Source organism: Sclerotinia sclerotiorum, genomic scaffold, assembly GCF_000146945.2.
Source record: "Sclerotinia sclerotiorum 1980 UF-70 scaffold_18 genomic scaffold, whole genome shotgun sequence".
Lineage (NCBI taxonomy): Eukaryota > Fungi > Ascomycota > Leotiomycetes > Helotiales > Sclerotiniaceae > Sclerotinia > Sclerotinia sclerotiorum.
In genome coordinates this window covers 91,775-111,611 of record NW_001820818.1, presented here as the reverse complement: position 1 = coordinate 111,611, position 19,837 = coordinate 91,775, and the positions used below count along the sequence as shown (strand labels likewise).

Below are 19,837 nucleotides of genomic sequence, written 5' to 3'. Positions count from 1 at the left end.
GGGACTTAAGTAATGACAATAATGCAAAGCGTGACTGTAAGTGTACCATAACCATATATTCCTCAATCATGAGATAAAAGATTGACATGATATGGTATGAAAACACTAGTGTTCACAGAAGAATTATATCTTCAACTTTGTGAGGAAAACATCTCTAGACGATCTGTTGGGCAAACATACCTCAAATAGACTTTGAAGCCTCAGGCACTAGACACCTCACTCCCCTCTTAAATCTGATCGCCAGTGCACGGCCCAGCCTCGCGCAAAATAATTCCCCAAACGCGACACTCATCGCATCGCAATCAATTTATCAAGCCATCCATTTCCCTCTTTTCCAATCACAAATCCACAACTATCAACACGATGCCCTCACGAACACCCTCACCTGCTCCACGGGGTCGCTCCCGAGTTTCACGTTCACGAACACCATATTCTAGCGCATCTCGTTATTCAAGGTCGCGCAGCCGTTCTCCTCGCCGTTCGATTTCTCCCCGTTCGAGATCTAGATCGGGAGGTAGAGCGAGTCGTTCTAGAAGTGTAGCTGGTACTGGTAGAAATGGAGGTGGCAGATACAGAAGTGAAAGTAGGGGGAGGAGTTTAAGTCCTAGAGGACGAAGCAGAACTCGAAGCAGAAGCCGGGAGAGAAGTGAGAGTGCCGTCGCTGGCGTGAGGAGTACTAAGGTTTGTTTGCTCGTGGTTGTTTTGTCCCTTCTCCCAGTTGGAAGAATTTATTAAGGAGTGGAGTTTTTGGCAATTGATTCGACACATAAATGCTAACAATCAATTCTCCTTGCAGGTTGTTATTGAGAAACTTACAAAAAATGTTACTGAAGATCATCTTCGTGAAATATTTGGTAGTTATGGTGAGATTAAAGATTTAGATGTACCCATGAACAGAAGTTGTTAGTTTACCTATCCATACTCTAATATTCCTATTTTCAACAAAATATCAGCTAACATTATTTGAAAGTCAATACCAATCGCGGTACCGCTTATATCCTTTACGTTTCCGCAGAATCTGCCGAATCCGCCATAGCACATATGCATGAATCACAGCTCGATGGCGCCATTATAAATGTATCAATTGTTTTACCCCGCCGCAAGTTTAGCCCACAACCACCCATGGCTCGTCGTGGAGTAAATATTGATCCAAGAATTCCGCTTGGCAGTGGTAGGAGTTCTCGTGGTGGTTTCGATTCTAGAGGTAGTGGAGGTGGAACGGGAGGAGGAAGACTGGTGGATAGGGATAGAGGTGGTGATACTTATAGACCTGGCGAAAGAACTCGTGAGAGATCCAGAAGCCCCCGGAGACACAGAACGAGAAGTCGAAGTTTGAGTAGTCGATCACTATCGAGATCACCGTTACCGAGGAGAGATAGAGTAAGAGACAGGCGAGATAGTTTTGGAGGTCGCGGAGGCAGGGGTGGAAGAGATAGGGATGGAAGTAGAGATGGTAGAAGGAGGAGAAGTCCTAGTTATAGTAGCTATAGTAGCTATGATGACAGGAGTCGAAGTAGAAGTCGGGGTCGTGGTGGAGGTGGTGGCGGAAGGGGAAGACGTTAATAAGGTTAGGATGAAGTTGGGTCAATTGCAGAAATGAGAGTTCAAGCATCGAGAGACAATCGAAATTTGCAAAGGACTGATCGGGAGCTAAGAGGAATGCGGAGCAAAAAAGTGTACAAGATATTTACTTTCACTCAGCTGTGTACTATTGTAATGTAGCTATGTAGCGAAGGAGTTTGGGATTTTGAAAGTAAAAAAATGGGTGAGCTAACAGGGCTATCCAAAATAAATAATGAGTTATAAAGCTTGTCTAGAGTGCAACAAGTGTTGAGAATCTTAGTCGTGTCTGTAGTGTCCTTGCTTTAAAAAGTACTATTATCTCGATTGTGAGTTGGACATAATCTGATTTTCATAAAGAATGAAGTTTTTATGTCTCTTCTTTTACCGCGTTTATAGAAAGTCATTCATAAACTTATATTCCTTAATCGGATCGGTATTTCTACTCTCTTTAAATTATATATCCTGTTTTATTGAAAATCATAGCTGAGCTTAGCTCTCAAGATCATAGCTCAAAATTAATAGTCCTCCCCGACCCCACGCTAACAGACACAAGAATTCTTCTTATTAAATCGGATGATGTATATTTCTAGCCAAGAAGGTTTTGATGTCTGTGGTTTTGTGTATGAGGGATTGGTTCTTCATTGTTTGGTCTTACTATTATTCAAGAGTGTTAGCTAGGTAGACTAAGATAGTGGTCGACCCCAAAAGAAAGTTATGAAGCTTAGTGTTAGGACTTTCGAGGCTCGATCATATACGGTGCGGACGAATTGGTTGATTAGTTGATGAATGACGAAGTTTATGTACAGATATTTCGTTAATGAACTTCTCTGACATCGATAAGAAGAAGGCGTTGTTATTATTCAGTGTAGGTTCCTGTTCTTTTCTTGATCTTCTTCTAATGTTGATTGTTATACTTATTATAGATATAATTATATCTTGAGGTTTAGATCAATATATACTGATGTTATCCCTTTCATATCCTGATATATTAATACTCCCGTCTGTATCATGCAAGTATCATTCATACTTCCTTCTCATCATGATGGATAAAGACTTAATGATCGCGGAATTGTGTACTATTATAATTATGCAATTGTGATTCACTACGAGACGCATGTAATAACGTTGAACAGAACTCCCATTGAGAACGAGGAGATATCGGATGGGAATCTGTCTTTCCTGCTCGAGATCATCCTATCGGTTTTTGGGAAGGCTATTTTATTACAGCCATCTTGACGGAATCACAATTGCTCCTGCAAAAGGTACCAGTATAATCTAAACTACAATCACGCTATTTTTCGCGCAACTCGAAAATCAAGAAAAGGCATTATTGATATCTACATAATGATTTTTTGTGGAAACGACTATATCAACTTCAGGATACGGATGTATCTAGATGGACTAAGTGGTTTACATCAACGCCGGCATGGAAATGAAGTAGCGTCAAAATTCCGTTCGAATCACGAGATTGATACTTTTCGCCTTAGTGCAGAACTTTACATGATGCTTACTACTCATTATTAAGTCTTGGATGGGTGGCTATTATCGTGGTGGCATGCATGCTTTTATGTATTCTGATGTCGAACTTCGGGTCAACAGTTCTTGATTATAGGTCGTTAGGGTTTTCTTTATTATACTAGTTATATGGACCATATAATATGGTACTAATTACCAAATTCAGAGGAATATCCCGTGCGATTTGGTAGAGTAAATAGAAGACGGACAGTTATAGATGAGTCTATAAGTCCATTAGTCAGAATCTATAGGAGCTTAGGCGCAGATATGGTTGTAGGGTTGTAGGTTCAAGATTGAGTGAACGAGAGAATTGGGATTTTGATTTTATATTTTACTCTGGCCAAGGCAATAAATATTTCTTTTGAGCATCAATTGAGAAGATGGAAGAAAGTTCAACCAAGTATCTTCATTTCGTCTACCTATCTATCTGTGCTGATTCAATACTGTATGAATGATGAAATACTGTGTTATATATATAGTAATATTGTGCAGAACAGGAACAGAAGAACATCTAATTAGAACGTCCATTTTGTTTTCCGGGGTATGGGAGGACGGATTCGAAGTAGTGTATGAAGAAGCGATGGGGTTGGGTTATAATGAGGTCATGTTATATTATTGGATGAGGATTGAGGAATCTTCTAATCGTTGGGGATAGTTTGTACATTGAAAGGAAATGTGAAGCATAAGTTTAAACCTGAGGGATATCATTGCCAACGTTTAGAAGCTTGGTTTTTATCTCAAGGAAAAGGAAAGGGGAGGGGCTAAAATTTCTCGGTACGAATTATTCCCCTCGCTTTGCTCGAGAGTACCTTATTGCTTCACCGACAATGTAAGATTACGTGGTGGATGATTTGGGCTATGTATATGTATAGCTATATGTATGTATAGAAGTAGGTACATAGTCAGAGAAAGGTAGGTAATTAGAGTAAGATTTTGTCACTTTAAATACCTAGTACGGTTAAGTAAGTGAGGTTGAGGAATACATACTTCATTGAACAGTATGACGCCTATCAGTTTTCCTGCACTAGACTTCTTGTATTTATTATTTATTTCATAGTCCCACCTCACTTCAAAGCGCAGTAAGTGAGATGAGATATTCAGGCCAAGAAACAATGATATTCGCTACCTAATTCCTAACCTGGTACCCTCACTAACTGTCACCCCTCACTTATGAAATGACTTCACCTTCTCCATTTCATCCCAACTACCCATGAAGATACCTGATCTATCGTGGATATCTTCTGGTACTACATCCATCATTCTTTCCATTTTGCTGTTTAATGCTTGGCCGCCGGCTGTGAGGGATGTTGTTAATTGTCTATACACACTTGACAGGGAGATATCAAAAAAGAGAATAGAAAGACATACCATTTTCAAAAACCATGGCCATAGGCGCACATTCATACAAAATTCTCAATTTACCCTTTGGACTCTTCTTATCCGCGGGATATGCAAAAATACCTCCATACAATAATGTTCTATAGGCATCTGCCACCATACTTCCGATGTATCTTGCGCTATAAGGTTTTCCTCCTTCGGTTTCGGGGTACTTTAATGAGTTGAAGTAGTTTTTGGTGGTATCTTCCCAGTACAGGGAATTTCCCTCGTTGACTGAGTAGATGGATCTCTTTTTGGGTAATTTCATTCCGGGATGTGTGAGGATGAATTCTCCTAAAGCGTTGTCCATTGTGAAGCCATTGACACCACCTCCCTTCATTGTAATAACTAATTGAGCTGAGGCACCGTACATGGTGAAACCTGCGGCGATGAGTTCGGTACCAGGCTTGAGAAGATCTTCTTTGGTGCCCGTGGAGCCTTCTGCGAGTTTATGAATACCAAAGATTGTGCCGACCGAGACACCAGCGTCGAGGTTAGAGGAACCATCAATAGGGTCGCATGCTACGGCATAACGAGCACCTTTAGCTTCGGGGAAGAAAATGGCTTCTTCTTCTTCCTCTGAAACGAGAACGGCGCATTTTCCGGAGGATTTCATGGCAGCGATGAAAAGATCATTTCCGATTACGTCGAGTTTCTTTTGATCATCACCAGTGGTGTTGCTGGATCCTGCGAGACCGGTTAAGTTGATGAGCGAGGCGCGACGGATATAATATGCTATGGATTTGAAAGAGAATTGGAGGGCATGGCAAAGGAGTCTGGTTTTTGTTAGTTTTCTGTAGTTTTAGGAAATCAAATAGAAATATAGCATACGTGAAATCTCCGGTTGCTTCCTTAACTTTTGCTTGCTCTTCGGTGAGAAACCTCGTAAGAGTAACAATATCTGTGTTAATGTGCTCTGTTGAGCCTTGATCACCGCCGTGAGACATTTTGAGGTTATTGAGAAGTAGATTTTTGAATTGATGATTTGATATATGTGGAAGTAAAAAGTAAAGTATTGTCGAGGGGTATCAAAGTAGGGGGTTTTGTTTTAAATACTGGACCTCGGGTTGACGCGGGTATGAAATCCGGAAACAGTAATTTGCTGAGAATTAAGACAGGACGACAACACCAATGGGTAAGTAAGTACTAGCTAGGAGCTCTATAACGTGGGGAAACGGAGAGTAAAATGAAAGAAAGGAGAATCAAAAGAAAGTGGAAAGAAAGGAGAAATAAGTACCTTTCTATTTATTCTGATATCATAGCTTCAATCTCATGTATGTATGCTCCATTATATTTCCAAGCTAAATGGCAAACCAATATTGGAGCTGATCCCCCTCAACATGACTCTCCCAATATTGGATAACTGAAGCAGTAAAAGCCCCCACGAGTCCCCATCAGCCCCGCACTCAGGTCCCATGTCTTATGCTTTGTTCATACAATGCCCCGCGCTAAAATGATCCGAGGAAATGGGGCCCTGGAAAGGATTAATGCAGTATATAAACACGGCAAAACGTAACAATGGCTTGTCGAATTAACGGAGGAGGAAGAAGAACGATGATTTTCCGGTCGGATGAGAAACAAAATCCATGTGGTTGGTAATGATCACGGTCTCGCCCCTTCGCACATCAGAATGATTATTGGAAGATGAATAATAACAGATTCCAGAATTGGTAACCCGCTTACATTGAGATATTGAGAACTGCAGGTGATCTGGAAATCATTTGGGAATCTTGCGGGCAAATTCGGCTTCGGACGGATATGTCATCTCTTTTTCCGTTCGCAAGAATGTTTTTCCATTGCTTGATGAGGGAACTTTTTGTCGGTGAGATGAGAACGATTCTGCAGTTCGGCTTTAGAGTATCAGGCGGTGAGAAGTGGCAAGAACATCACTGGATTCATATTTTGATCACGTGAAATAGAAAGCCCTCAGTTTTGAATCATCAACCTCAGGTTACTTTCCATCCCGCGCTAAATCTCGAGCTAGTCTAGCGCGCGAATAAAATTTTTGAGCTACAAAACTCTGCATCTTCTTACACAATCTCCAAAATATTATTCTTCAATACAACAACTCTGCTTCATGCAGTATGAATTGGATTGATTCAACTCAATCCAATTCAATTCATCATCAATGGTAAGCGCATCTATTTCTTCTCCCCCTTTCATTCATTATGTGATGACAAAACAACAACCGCAAACTAGAGTCTTTGATCCTACGGGACATGAAACTTTTGTAACACGTCAGTCTGATATTGGATCACAATTTTGCTCATTTTAGCAACTTGATAACTTTGATCATTGCTAACAATTGAGACAGATGTCAACTCATGCTTTTCGCATTTGCTATAACAAATTTTCTGATTCTCTTTTCGGCTCATTTAAAATTGTAAGCTCCCCCTATTTCCATTCTTTTCTCTTTTTCCCACATACAATTTGTGATGATGATCAGTTTGTGCTTTGCACGCTGGAAATTACCGACTGAAGTCCTCGGGCTTTTGACGACAAAAAAGGCTGTTACTGAGCAAATTCTTCCAACTCAATTTTGATTAATATTTTTTCCTCTTAAGTTGATGCTGACTATGTTATAAGATTAGATGAGCCCGATAATCACGAGGTACGACTCAATTCTCCTCACTTTTCAACACCACGATTGCACAAAATGATGAATGGCACTGGGCTCCGACAGTTCCAAAATGGTTCTGGTCTTGATGGATATGCCATTTTGCGGCAGGCCTAGAAAACCTCGCCCACTGATTTCAGTCATCTTATCATCATCTGTTGTACACATGTTTGAAATACGGTTTCTGATTTTGGAAGCATAGATTGTTATGATGTCTCAAGTGTACTTCGCGCGTTCCAGGTCTTGATTGACTCTGGCGCACCAATATCTTCACCTGTATGAGTGTTCACGCTTTAGGTAAATAAACATTTTCTCTTGCCCTCCATACTTTTTATGATGAGCATTTTTAGATGACGAGTCTGATTGGAGTTTTCCATGTTGACAACATCAAAATTAAACCATTCATGCCTTCTGAATTTTTTTAGATAGGAATCCTTTTTTAATGTGTATCGTGTCAAAGCATGTGCTAATATCAACCTTTTTAGATTTTCCAAGCACTGCAATCTTATTTGGTCGATGCCTTGATTTTCAACCTATTTGGTAAGAAAACCTCAGTACATTTCTCCGGCAGCCCTCGAGCATTCTGATGACATCGATCGACAAATGACAAGCATATGTCCAAGCCTCACGGTTGTGACGAGCCTATCTTAACTGAATATATGCTCATGCCATTATATACTTTTGTTATCAAGTCATGACCATTGCTAACGGTTATCGTTCAGATCCGTGACTGCAATGCCAGGTTAACTCAAGTTAAATTATCATACTGCATGATGTCGCCTGACACGGTGCTATATATTACATGGTATGTTACTATTATCTCTTATCTATTTTCATCCCTTCACCTTTTTATATGATGATTATTTTATCACGACGGTCGACATATCCACACGTTGGTAATTGATGAAAATGCCTATGACTAGGCTTTGATCTGAAATTTCATTTCTGTCCACATAATCTAAATAATTTTCTTCGCCCATGAAACCATTGCTGACGATTCAAAGATATAGAAAAACTTTTATATCGAAGTTCGTCTGTTTACTTCTGCCTCTGCGGACATGTATTTTCATTGCGATATTTGGCTTGCCATGTACGTGAAGAAGATATGAACGCCATCGTTTTAACTTCCGATATCTCGCTATTGCTATCATTTCACCATCCTGTCTCGGCACTCAAGCAACACAAGAGCCAATCAAGTCTTGAAGAACCATTTGATTGACACAAAACGTTTAAATGAGCTAGCTGTTGAAAAATATCTCTCCATCTTTATAGAGGGATATCCCATGTTCATATGACCCCATCATCCATAGTGTAAAACCTGACACCGTCATCTGCTTTCGTTATTGTGGCATTTCCCATTCCATAAATCAAGATATTTAGCCCACATTAAATAAACACCATCCATTCAGTACCCATTATCCATACCCCCAGCCAGCCAACCGGCCAAAAGACTGCAAAAGCAAAAGCAGATTCCCGAAACGCTCCCAGCAACCCCAACTAAGACTCCTTGGTATCATTCATTCATTCATTCATGTTACTATCGCTGTGAAAGGACTCTTGCCGCCCAACTTTCTCCCTGTAACCAAACCATCCATCTACAAAATAACCTGGGCATTCGAATCATCATTCGCACCATGTCAATCAGATCAATGCAATCAATCAATCAATCAATCATATCAATGCAATCCTCCCTGTGCATCACCCGGAAACGCATTATCCAGCGCCATGTAATCCAACAAATCCATACCACCTACATTAACTCCATCTGCCGTCTGCGTAATGTTTACCTGACTATTGAGATCTTGATAGAAGGCCGATCCTGGAGGTAAATACCACATTTCATCGCTACTGTTATTATTACCCCAATCATTGTTACTACCTGGGAAACCGAATATTGAGTTTATGGAGTCACCGTTGAAGGATGAGGCACCAGTGGTAGCTGGGTAGTGTGGGCCGGCGTAAAAATCGCCTTGATTGAGGTCGTATGGTGTGGCGGAGAGGTTCAGATCTGTGGAAATTGCATGATTAGAGTAGGATTTTGAAGGGCTGTTGATAATTTTCACTAACCTGGACCATTCGAGGAATGGTAATTTGGCAAGCCGTCATTCCAGTCTCGGACTGGGTCAGCTGGATCCCGTCTCAGTCTCTTTGGATCTAAATCCTGGGGTGGTGCCGGAGTACGATTTCTACTCGTTGGTTCTCCCGAGAGAGAAGGTACTTCAGGGGCGCTGATGAATCGACTGCGAAGTCGCTTGGTCAATGTTTGCAATAAGTCTGCAAAGCGGATGCCGAGATGGACATCATCGACTACGCAGGTACGAAGTGCGTCAACAGCAGAATCCATAAGGCTGATACTGATCTCAACATCGTGTTTAGATGCTCCTAAAGCAAAAGTCTTCAACAAAAACATGGCACCACTTATAATTCTGAAATATGTTCGAACAGGAGCATGCTTCAGGTAGTCGTTTGGTAGAAGTCCCTCTACGACGGTACGTAAAAGGTTGCGACATCCTTCAACAACTTCTCTCACATATCCCTGGTCTGTAGCCCCAAAACCGCCAAGTCTTGCCAAAGGTAACTTTCCAAAGTAATTCTGAGTCTCTGGGGACATGGCACTTCCTACTGGTAAACCCAAATCATTGGCAGTGTTTGTTCGATTTGTTGCATTGCTCGTACATCTTTCGACAACAGCCTGTAAAGAGAGAGAATTTATGTATATTCTAACATACTCGTACTCTATAGTTAGAATATGTCGAATGAATGGAGGTAGTCCAAATCTGTCAAATTCGCGTTTCCATGAACTTAACATTGGTTGAAAATCTTTCAAGAGATCCGTGTAGCTACCGTCCTGGATGATTCTGGTCGTGTATTGCCTAGATCTAAAGATCCTCTCGTTCCCAATGCGCATAGCGTTACTGATTCCAGCCCAGCAGTGAATAATTTGATCGTCCAATTCTAAGTCGGGGATATAATTAAAATTCGTAGCAGCGGTTGTATTGGTCTCTGGGGTCTTACCATCGACCGATTGTCTGCGTTTCCGGGGAGCAAATGCAGGATCTGTTTTCCGTAGATTTTCAGGAACCATGTTGGTCCAACCTAGACGCCCAGCTAGTTGCGTAACATAGATTAACAATAGGCGTTTTATTCTCGCCGCTCTTAGTCGATATGACTCTTCGTTATATTCTGGTCGTGTCATCTCTCCACCATCAGCCAATGATTCAGCAATATCATCGAAAACACCTAGTTCGTAGCCAAGTCCCATGGCGGTACTCAACAACATCCAGCACATTCGATCACTTCGCCAAGCAGGTTCCAACCAGCCTTCAATCCTTCTCCCACCAACCCCACCAGGTAGACGGTGTACGCCTTCATCATCGGTGGTATATGCATCTTCCTTGTCAGGAATAGGCAACATAAGTTCGTCAGTTGCTTCAGCGGGAGGGAAGTGAAGAGCACGAGGATGCCACTCTGTCAAGATCATGAGACTTTCGATGGTACCAAGGGTCCGAAGACTTCCTTTCCGTAGTCCTCTCCATGGTGCAGTGCTTGATGTGAGAGTAGCCTCCGCTCCAGAACCGCAAAATCCACCTCCGAATGCCTCTTGGCCCCAAAGACATCTCTCAATCATGCCTCTCAAGTACGTCCAAAGCTGCTCATGAATCGCATACGATCTACAATGTCCTCCGGCCCCGGCTATCTCCATGTACCGACTTGAAATTGTCAATAATGTTACTGTGAGGATTGGTTCTTCTGTTAGAAGCATAGGATGGGTGTAGGGTTCTTTGAAGGTAGGTGGGGAAATAGGTGTTAATGGTGACAAAAATTCATAATAGCTAAAATTCAATCATTAATCCTGGTATCAATCACAAGTGAAGGTAAAACTTACTACGTAATATATTGAATAGCTTCCACTGCGGTGAACCATCCTGCGCGAACAAATCTGAATCTCGACCAAGCTTTAATTGCATCCTGGTATCCCAGGTCATGGTCTCTTTCTAAAGGAACGGTATCTCCAGACGACAGCGTAGGATCGATTGAAGCTTCAGGATGCGCGGTTGTGTGTCGCACGTGGCTTATAGGAAACGAGGTATTTTGAGGCGTAGGGCCTCGATAGCTTTGCGAGGCAGATTGTGCTCTATGTCCAATCCCAGGAGATTCTTGGCTAGTGCTATCTAGCCGCGCTCTTTTGTGACCTGGGCTATTAAAAACATTAGTATAATTGCTCTATGACCGGTTTAAAATCTCCAAAATCCTAGCTGAATGCAAGATATCAAAAACATTTCCTCTTTTTTGAGCTGAACACAAAAATTGTAGTAATATGCGAAACGAAGATGAAATGGAAAATGCTTCAGATGAAAGGACTCGACATACCTATTGGTCGCAGCTTTATAGAGCAGATCTAAAGCATCGTGCGGACCATAAACCTCCTGTCTCATAACTTCTTGCGCCTCCGGGTTCTCCACGTTCTCATTTCTTTCTTCTTGTTGCCGCGAGTCCGATTGAGGTCTGCGCAGAGGCTGGGTTCTCCCAATAGAACCACCTGGGGTAAGAGGAGGTCCAGGCTCCATGCGCGCACTATCGGGGAAAGCGCCGGTCGTCGATCGAGCAGAAGAAGGCGCTCCCATGGAGGTTTGTCTGAAGGATGCGGGAGGAGAACCAGAAACCATCTTTCGACCATTGCGCGTTACATAATCGTCGGCGAATTCGTTATCAACACTGTTCTCTCTACTGCCATCCGCTTTCCTCTTTCTTCTCGTAGCTGAAAAGTAGCATTCTTTGCTTTCGCGTCGACATCGTACGCATGGTGGATCACTGGGATTATCGACACTTCCTAGATCGCACCTCACTTTGCGACGACGACTGCAATTGAATTAGATTTTGAGATGAGATATGTAGATAAGATGGCGTACCATGGGATGCAAGCCTGGTAGATTCTTTTGTGATTTCCTCCTAGCTAAATATTAGTCTGCATGTACAAAGCTGTGTGTGACAATAGGAATTCAGCAGAATATCCCGAGATTGATCCACTGACCAGTCTGCCCTTTGGAATGCTGCTGACCAGTAGAAGGTGTGGCATCATTATTGGGCTTACTTTGTTTCTCCTGCTGTGTAAAATTGGTCGTTGGCGCCGACATCATAATAGCAAAAAGAGCAAGCTTAGTTGTGTAAATGATCGAAGCTCATTCGGTTTCCCACGGTTTAGGCTTGCGATGTTTCCCGAGATAAGAGCGTTACAACCCGTGAGACAAACAAGTTGATATCGATGTGGAGGGTCAATTGTAAGCACCGATCTATCTTAATAAGCCTAGATAAAAGGAGAGGTTTCCAATTATTTATTTGTTTTGATCCTTTCGATATGGAGAAGATTGAAATACCATCTCATTGATTGGTAGATATAAAACTCTGACTTCTTGACTTTGTTTTTGGGATAAATGTTTTTGTTGGAGTAAACACTGTATTGTCTATGAAGATGTTTCGTTATCTTTTTCCACCTGCCTTGTACGAGTCAAATTACACACAAAACGGTATTTGTCTAGCCCTTTTCGCAAGGCTGCATATCCGAGGCTACTGATTTTCAATGTAAGGGCCTGGTGGGCTGGCTTTTAGGCTGTCTGACGACTGAAATTTTCGTTGCTATACGCACAGCAGTGGGGTTTTAGGTACATTACTAGGTTGGTAGGTATGTATTGCTATTTTGGATAAATCCGTACAGAGTATTTACTCCCTTTGCACTTGATTTGGAATCTTTCTCTCTCTTTTAATTGATTGGACATATTCATGTGGCTGGTTTTCTTCACCCTACATTCTTCTTTACTGGATTTAATTGCTGTTGAGCTACCTCTTTCATCTTGTCAATATTCCTGAACTTCGAACTAGAAGGCTTAGAATATGGGTGCATGGTTCCAATCAAGAGGAATCGTGATTAAATATTCTTGCACTTGAGATCTATTGTCGATGTCCTAGGCTTTGCAAAACATACCTTAGATGGATACTATATAATGACGGCATTCCACAGAGAGGTCATGTGTATGTATACAGCTATATGAGGTTGACTGATGCGTTTTCATCCAAACTTGACCTTTATTTGTCCTCCCATATCAGAAATATCTCCAATCATAATTATTAATATCATCCAAAGTTATTTCTCACATTAAAATATTCACATTCAAACAATTTCCAATGTTGAGAACGATGAAATGAAGGGGTTTAGCCGAGCGTAAAGTACTCGAGGCACCAGTCACTGCCTACCTAATACTCAATCACGACGGGTCAAGACATCAAATATGAGATAATGTGTACGTAGCATGTCGAAATACATGCTTAACCTTTATCTACTGCAAAAAAAGTACTCTAATTCGAGGTATGAATATTGTGCAGAACTTCGTCAGCTTTGCAATTTGGGAGATTTACAATTAAGTGAAAAGTCTTTAATATTACCACCGAGAACGATTTACATTTATATATACTAATAAACTACAGACTACCCAGTTTCAGCATCACTTTCAACTCCCAGTAACTATTCTTGATTAAAAACGCCAACCGTCCAACTCCATCATCGGATCCTAATATCTCGCTCAATCTTATCGTACTCCTTCATAATCCCAAATAATCCATTCCTTGTCTTCCGTCTGCCGTCCCCAATACCCCAACCTTCCCAAAAGCCACCTCCCTCTCCTTCAAATCAAAGACGCTAAACCAATTCCTCAAGAATCCACTTCCCAAAATAATACTCCTAACTTCCCCCTCTTCCTCTTCCCTCTCCATAAATAACGACACACATCTATGACCTCCTATATCATCCCTCTCTACTTCCAACGTATATTCATATGCCGTTAATGTGAACTCATGCTCGCCGAGATGGAGGGTAATAGTAGGTAAAGAATCACGGCGGGAACAAGGAATCGAAGGAGGGATGTCATGGCCGCGGAACTCCATTTCTAGATAATTGTGTAGGGAAAAGACGAGAGAGGAGGGAAGCCCAATGCCGGGGTAGGATGTTTCCAGGAGAGCGATGTAAGGACGGAGGTTGTAGGAGGAGGATGTTCCCGAGATGGTTAGAGATGTGGAGGGGATTTGCCAGCGACCGGTGATGAGATCTGGAAAGGCGGTAGGTCGGTTTTGGGAGATGGAGGTATGGTCTAGGAGTGGAAGGTGTTTTAGGGAGCCAGAGTAAACTTTATGGTCTATTGTGCCGAATGTGAGGAGACCAGGTGTGTCTGGGGTTTGTGGAAGTAGAAGGGTGAAGAGTGAATTTTGGACAAGATTTTGAGATTGAAGGTTAAGGAAGGGATTGGAAATTGAGTTTGGTGAGTGCGAGGATGATGGCGCCAATCCAAGAAGTCCATCCCATTCCAAATTACCCCAGTCAGGATCCGTAAACCGTCCTATGCTATCCACGGCGCCGAATTGTTGCGGAATTTGAAGGCCGGCGAGAATAATGGTGTCGGAGATTACATCACCATATACAGAACAGCGTGCGTATTCCATGGCAAAAAAGTTGTCTGTCTTCTTTTCCGTGTTCGATAAAGAAGGGTTGTAAAGCTGATGCGACTGACATGTAGCCGTACAATCGGTTGATGGTATGAACATATCATTATCGGAGATAGATAGAAGAGCTCGTGAGTGCTGTGACGGGCTTCCTACTTCCAGATCTATGACATATAAAAGTTCGTTCCAGTCCTGTACTTAATCAATGTCATCATTCAAATCTCTGTGGATGGGTCAACAACTTACCCAGTCTGGTACTCCAGTCCCGTACCTTGCTCGTCCATCCTCAACTTTGCCTTCTCTTACAGCTGCCAAATATCCTTCATCATTCTCTACTCCTCCAAGTGGACCTTTTAACCTCTTCTGCCCACTTTCATCATGAGTGCTCCGCCTTGAAGCCCTGGTCCTCTTCCTCTCCACTTCATGTTTCCTATGACTATTGGTTCTACTTCTTGCAATCCTATCTTCTCTAACCGCTGCCCGTTTCGCTCTTGCGTATGTCGAGTTTCTTGTTATAGAGTAGATTGGAGTTGAGAATGTTTCCGCTTGGGTTAATGTAACCGTGCATGCTACACATACGAGTCCCAAGTCCAAAATCTTCATATTGTTTTCTTGGCTTGCTTTATGCTGTCCTGTAATTTCTTTCTTGTTTTTCTGATTTGCTTTCAGAGGATGAAGTTGCTATAAGTATCGAGTGATTGACAGAGCCTTGCTTTGAGTACGCTTCGTGAATCACTACAATGTCAAACAATACCAGTACCAATAACGAGTGAATGAACAAATAGGACAGAACCACAGATATTACGAATAAAATAGATAATAACAAGAGAGGAAAACATAAAGAATACTGGGAACAAATCCTTCGAGGAATGAACGAGGCTATATCAACAGAACTCGCCAACTTGAAGTGATGTTGGTATGCACCATGTCATTGTTACATCTAGCTGCGCCCCCCTGACTCTTTGTTACTTGCTAATTCTCTCAATACACCCATCTCATTTGTCGCCTTGTGATTCTGTATGCAAGATAGCGGTGACGATGATATATTTTTAATCTACCACATCAACATGTTTTGGAAAACCCATGTTAGGAGTTAAGTGTATTGGTAACCGGATGCCTAAATATTTAGTTCGAATAGGATGATGAGGAAGGTTCGGCGTTAAAATTCCAGTCGTTCGGGTAAGCGCCGGAATGATGTCCAGGTTTAGATTGGCGCGGTGATTTGCCTTTTTGGCCTGCATGTAACCGCTCGGGCTTTGATGCGGCATTTCCAGGGGAGGCGAGCACGTGCTGTGTATCTTCACGTGTTCGGTATTTTACGTACTTGTCGCGATCACTATCATTTAATAATGTTGTGCGGTGTCGCAAATATGGTATTCAACTGGTGATTGATAGATACTGAAGTGACCGTCTTGCAGTATCCTAAATACGTCTTCGGAGTCCAATTCCGATTCATTACCTGCAAATATCGCCAAATTGTTTCACCGTGACATTAGAAGACCTTCTGCATTCATAACTTCCGACAGTTGCAGATAAATGAGGCATCATTAAACTCGAATCTCATATTGAGTAAACTGCCGCGTCCTGAAAGAGTGTTCGTTGGATAAATCTCTAGCAGGTAACAGAGCTACTCGTTGTGTTGACAAGCTAGTGAGTAGGAAGAGTCCTACCTTTTTCAGCATGAATCTGAGAAATTTGTCACTGCGATATTCCAGTATTTTTTATCTAGTACTTATCTTGCCCCGAGCACTTGCTGCAGTTGCAAAAGCTGGCAGGACTTAAGATGAAAACGTTTGGACTGTTTTCCTGGGGAGACAAAGCCATCAAAATCAATCTTGTGGTGTTACTCTCCAAACACATATTCCTCGAACATCCGTGCAGAGACATAAATCTCCACCGTAATTATGCCTATATTGAGATATAGCAATTACAAAGCGAGCAGTGATCCAAAAATCATCCGGTAGCATGATAGCATGAGAGACCATTCCACTGTGAACATCCTGCAATTATTTTTCTCGTCCTTCAAGCGTTACCCCGCGGTAATCATACAGATTCCAGCCACATGTATGTAATCATTCTGTAGCATAGCACGAGATTCATAACCCTTCTTTTCAAACAAAGTATTCATCATAAATCCTAGATAGAACCCCAAAGATTCGCATTACCAAGAATTGACACACAGCAACACAGAACTACTGTAAATTTCGATATCAATCAAACTCTAAAATTCGCATTTAAAACCCTTATCCATGATAGCAATGTATTCTAGGGTGAGCCACAGTCAGCCTAGAAGCGGCTTCAAGGGCGTCTAGAGTTATAACTCCGTTGCGGCAATCGTGTGAAGGGATGATTACTACTTTTTTGATCCCGTCTACACCTATCCAACACACAAAAGGTGGTACCAGGGCTGTGTTTCATAGCCAGGTAGATGTAAAGAGAATGTACGGCATGAAGTACGTTATCCTCCATACTAATGGTATGAATTCCTGACCACTTTTCCTCAAGCGTCAATGGATTTTCGTTAATAAGGCGATTGAAAGTTCGTCGCGGAGGAGCATGATGGCATGATGGCGCTTAATATCGATACATCCCCAATAATATTGATTTCTTCCGAGAACGGAAGAGCTTTCAATAAAACCAGTGTTGCGAATATTTTCAAGACCCACATACCATCACCTGCTGCAAAAAGCAGTGAATGATGTCGAGATTTCCATACGCGTTTCTCCTCTACTCTTTTATCTCACTCCTCAAATACCGATAAAACAGTCAACCCTCAAGCGCATGCCAAATTGTGAGCTTTCCCAATTCTGGCCTGCACTACCAACTTCGAGCATCCAAAATGTCAGCTCTCTCCTCTTGCGCCCATGTATGGTTCCAGCAACGCCAAATCGGAAAACTCCCACCACTTTATCTCAGCAGCTCCCCCTCAGAATCCAAACTGAAGCATATGGAACACCATTGGATCAAAGTTATCCAACAGTACCAATATATGCCCGAAGCAGACGTATTGAATATTACCATGCTCCAAGAAGAGCTAGAGAGAGGAATTTCGAAGGAAAAGAGAATAGCTGTGCAGGAATATGTCTTCAATGTAGAAGATCCGGAAAGGAGAGCTATGTTGGAAGTATGGTTGGCGAGGTTCCCGGGCTTCATGTTGAGGACTGATAGATTGGTGGATTTTGGGGTTGCGGATAGGAGGCAAAAGATTGGGGCTTTGAGTGCGTGGAAATCTTGGCTTAGGGAGTGGAAAATTTGGTGATCTAGGGATGGGGTGTGGGTGTGGAGATGCAATCGATTCCAGATACGAGATGTTGGTTGATGCGAGAGTTATATAGCAATGTGCTTGTTTGCGGTGACAGGAATCGGGCATGTTTGTTTGCGAAGTGGTTCTATTCTTGAAGAGTGGAAGGATAGATGAAAGTCAATCGTCACTTTGCAGACGCGGAGACATCTTATCGGAGAGTTATCTTTGCAACTATTCAATAAAGAACAGGCCGTCCTCAGAAATCTCTCCTGAAGCTTCATTTGAACTGATGTCAGTGAAATGCGAGATGCTAACCAGTTATTCACTTCATCGCTCACATTGCTCCTCATTAACTTCCCTACTCTCTCATTCAACCATCATTTGATTGGCCCCTCATCCCTCCCTCGCCCACATTCACCCGCCCGGGGTTTACAAGCTTTAATCCTGACTTCATCTGGAATCGTCTGCTCCAGTGTGATTATTCCCTCCTCGAATTTCCATTTATTACCCCACCCATGAGGCCCCTTCATCACAGGAACACGCTCTTTTGAGATTTCCAATAGCTTGCATAGCCAGCTAATCATGAGCAACAGCGCCATAAAATAGCCTCTCCCTTGTAAATAGATAGTCTGTGATCCAATAAATGCGATTTTGATTCCCATTAGCAAGCATTTACGCATTCAACAACGTGGATGTAAGTCTTATAAAAAATCTAAGCAGGAAGCCACTTCACTCAAAGAGGCTACCCTCTCACCAGCAAGCGAAATGATGCCCATTATCATTGTTGCACTGGCTCCAATAATGTATATTAAAGCCACAATACTCCATATCCTCGGTCAATGAACTTTTCTTTTTGCTTTCATCAAGAAACTCACCCGTGATCTAGATACTGTAGAGACCTCCTTCAAAGCAGAGCACTAAAAAAAGTGACGGTCAGAGAGAAATTTGACGTGTACGAAATCCACAATTCAAAATGATTGGGTGTCAGCTACAGATCCAATCATATATTTGATAAAGGTATGATTCATTCCCCAATTTATCATTGGTTCATGGGCTACATTTGATGGCGAAATCAATTCCCTTGGGTAGCACTTGCTACTTTCGAAGGAATAGCTCAGAAAATTGCACTGGACATTATCCGCGTGAAAAGATTCATGCAACAGGCGATGACTAACAGGATAGTTCCAGAGGTTGAGCCAAATGTAGTAGCACATACGGGTGCTAGTGAGTTGTTAGCAGAAAATCAGCTGATGAAATATTTGGTTGGAATATGCGTGGAAGAACTTTGTTTGGCTAGTATGTCTGCATTCTCATTTCACAACTTTTATTTAATACGTTACAAAACTAATGCTTTACAAATCGATCTTGGAATAACCCCGTATAGGCCGCACTAAGCACAATCGACGCTACCTGACAACATCCTTCGGCCTCTGACAAAATCAGTTAGGCTTCTGTCTTGCCAATGGAACCACCGTGACAGGTGTTGAAGTTCCGTTCATCACCCTTGGAAAATCTCCTCTCCGAGCAAAACGCTTCGGAGGTGCTATGGCAGCTTTTACTAGTGGCGAAGGTTACGAGATATCTCATCTGATCGACAATTATGACTGGGCTTCCCTCAACTCACAATTTGGTACCATCGTAGATGTCGGCGTTCTCATGTGTTTCTCTACAAAGAACTAGCCAAAAGATTTCCTAATCTCAATTCATCATCCAAGATCTATCAGTAACAGTAGAAAGTGCACCTGGACTTAATGCGTCCCTGTCAGTCAGAATCAAATATATGGTCCATGATCCTCAACCTGTCGAAAACGCAGATTTGTATCTATTCCGCTGGATCATGCATAACTACAGCAAGAAATACACCGCAAAGATTTGTGCTAGCCTCAAACGCTCGTTGAAGAAGGTAGCCAGACTTTTCAATAACGATTGTTGTCTGGCCGAGGCTGGAAAGAGCCCTGTATGATTGGAGGACAAGGCCATGAGGATCATGGAAATAAATATGTTGACAATTATGAATGCCCAAGAAGGAGCAG

At 42.1% G+C, this 19,837-nt stretch overlaps 8 protein-coding genes across 8 annotated transcripts; 4 read left to right on the top strand and 4 right to left on the bottom strand.

Annotated features, from left to right (window-relative positions):
• Nucleotides 1-363: 363 nt before the first annotated feature.
• On the top strand, nt 364-1,563 carry SS1G_11370 (hypothetical protein; the record flags this gene model as incomplete). The annotated part of the gene is made up of 3 exons (XM_001587328.1): nt 364-681; nt 797-902; nt 971-1,563. 3 exons carry the CDS (start codon nt 364-366, stop codon nt 1,561-1,563), a joined length of 1,017 nt encoding a protein of 338 aa, XP_001587378.1.
• A 2,679-nt stretch (nt 1,564-4,242) lies between these two features.
• Nucleotides 4,243-5,402, bottom strand: SS1G_11369 (conserved hypothetical protein; the record flags this gene model as incomplete). The annotated part of the gene is made up of 3 exons (XM_001587327.1): nt 4,243-4,373; nt 4,447-5,231; nt 5,287-5,402. The coding sequence occupies 3 exons, from the start codon at nt 5,400-5,402 to the stop codon at nt 4,243-4,245; spliced, it is 1,032 nt and encodes a 343-aa protein (XP_001587377.1).
• Nucleotides 5,403-6,893: 1,491 nt separating this feature from the next.
• SS1G_11368 (predicted protein) lies at nt 6,894-7,802 on the top strand (the record flags this gene model as incomplete). Its single annotated transcript, XM_001587326.1, has 4 exons — nt 6,894-6,900; nt 7,047-7,066; nt 7,558-7,612; nt 7,795-7,802. 4 exons carry the CDS (start codon nt 6,894-6,896, stop codon nt 7,800-7,802), a joined length of 90 nt encoding a protein of 29 aa, XP_001587376.1.
• A 946-nt stretch (nt 7,803-8,748) lies between these two features.
• Nucleotides 8,749-12,207, bottom strand: SS1G_11367 (hypothetical protein; the record flags this gene model as incomplete). The annotated part of the gene is made up of 6 exons (XM_001587325.1): nt 8,749-9,080; nt 9,140-10,782; nt 10,959-11,270; nt 11,444-11,932; nt 11,983-12,022; nt 12,105-12,207. 6 exons carry the CDS (start codon nt 12,205-12,207, stop codon nt 8,749-8,751), a joined length of 2,919 nt encoding a protein of 972 aa, XP_001587375.1.
• Nucleotides 12,208-13,666: 1,459 nt separating this feature from the next.
• Nucleotides 13,667-15,163, bottom strand: SS1G_11366 (hypothetical protein; the record flags this gene model as incomplete). The annotated part of the gene is made up of 2 exons (XM_001587324.1): nt 13,667-14,752; nt 14,807-15,163. The coding sequence occupies 2 exons, from the start codon at nt 15,161-15,163 to the stop codon at nt 13,667-13,669; spliced, it is 1,443 nt and encodes a 480-aa protein (XP_001587374.1).
• A 522-nt stretch (nt 15,164-15,685) lies between these two features.
• On the bottom strand, nt 15,686-16,105 carry SS1G_11365 (predicted protein; the record flags this gene model as incomplete). The annotated part of the gene is made up of 2 exons (XM_001587323.1): nt 15,686-15,896; nt 16,020-16,105. The coding sequence occupies 2 exons, from the start codon at nt 16,103-16,105 to the stop codon at nt 15,686-15,688; spliced, it is 297 nt and encodes a 98-aa protein (XP_001587373.1).
• A 1,294-nt stretch (nt 16,106-17,399) lies between these two features.
• SS1G_11364 (predicted protein) lies at nt 17,400-17,819 on the top strand (the record flags this gene model as incomplete). Its single annotated transcript, XM_001587322.1, has 1 exon — nt 17,400-17,819. One exon carries the CDS (start codon nt 17,400-17,402, stop codon nt 17,817-17,819), a length of 420 nt encoding a protein of 139 aa, XP_001587372.1.
• A 958-nt stretch (nt 17,820-18,777) lies between these two features.
• SS1G_11363 (hypothetical protein) lies at nt 18,778-19,484 on the top strand (the record flags this gene model as incomplete). The annotated part of the gene is made up of 3 exons (XM_001587321.1): nt 18,778-18,787; nt 18,987-19,028; nt 19,252-19,484. The coding sequence occupies 3 exons, from the start codon at nt 18,778-18,780 to the stop codon at nt 19,482-19,484; spliced, it is 285 nt and encodes a 94-aa protein (XP_001587371.1).
• Nucleotides 19,485-19,837: the final 353 nt, after the last annotated feature.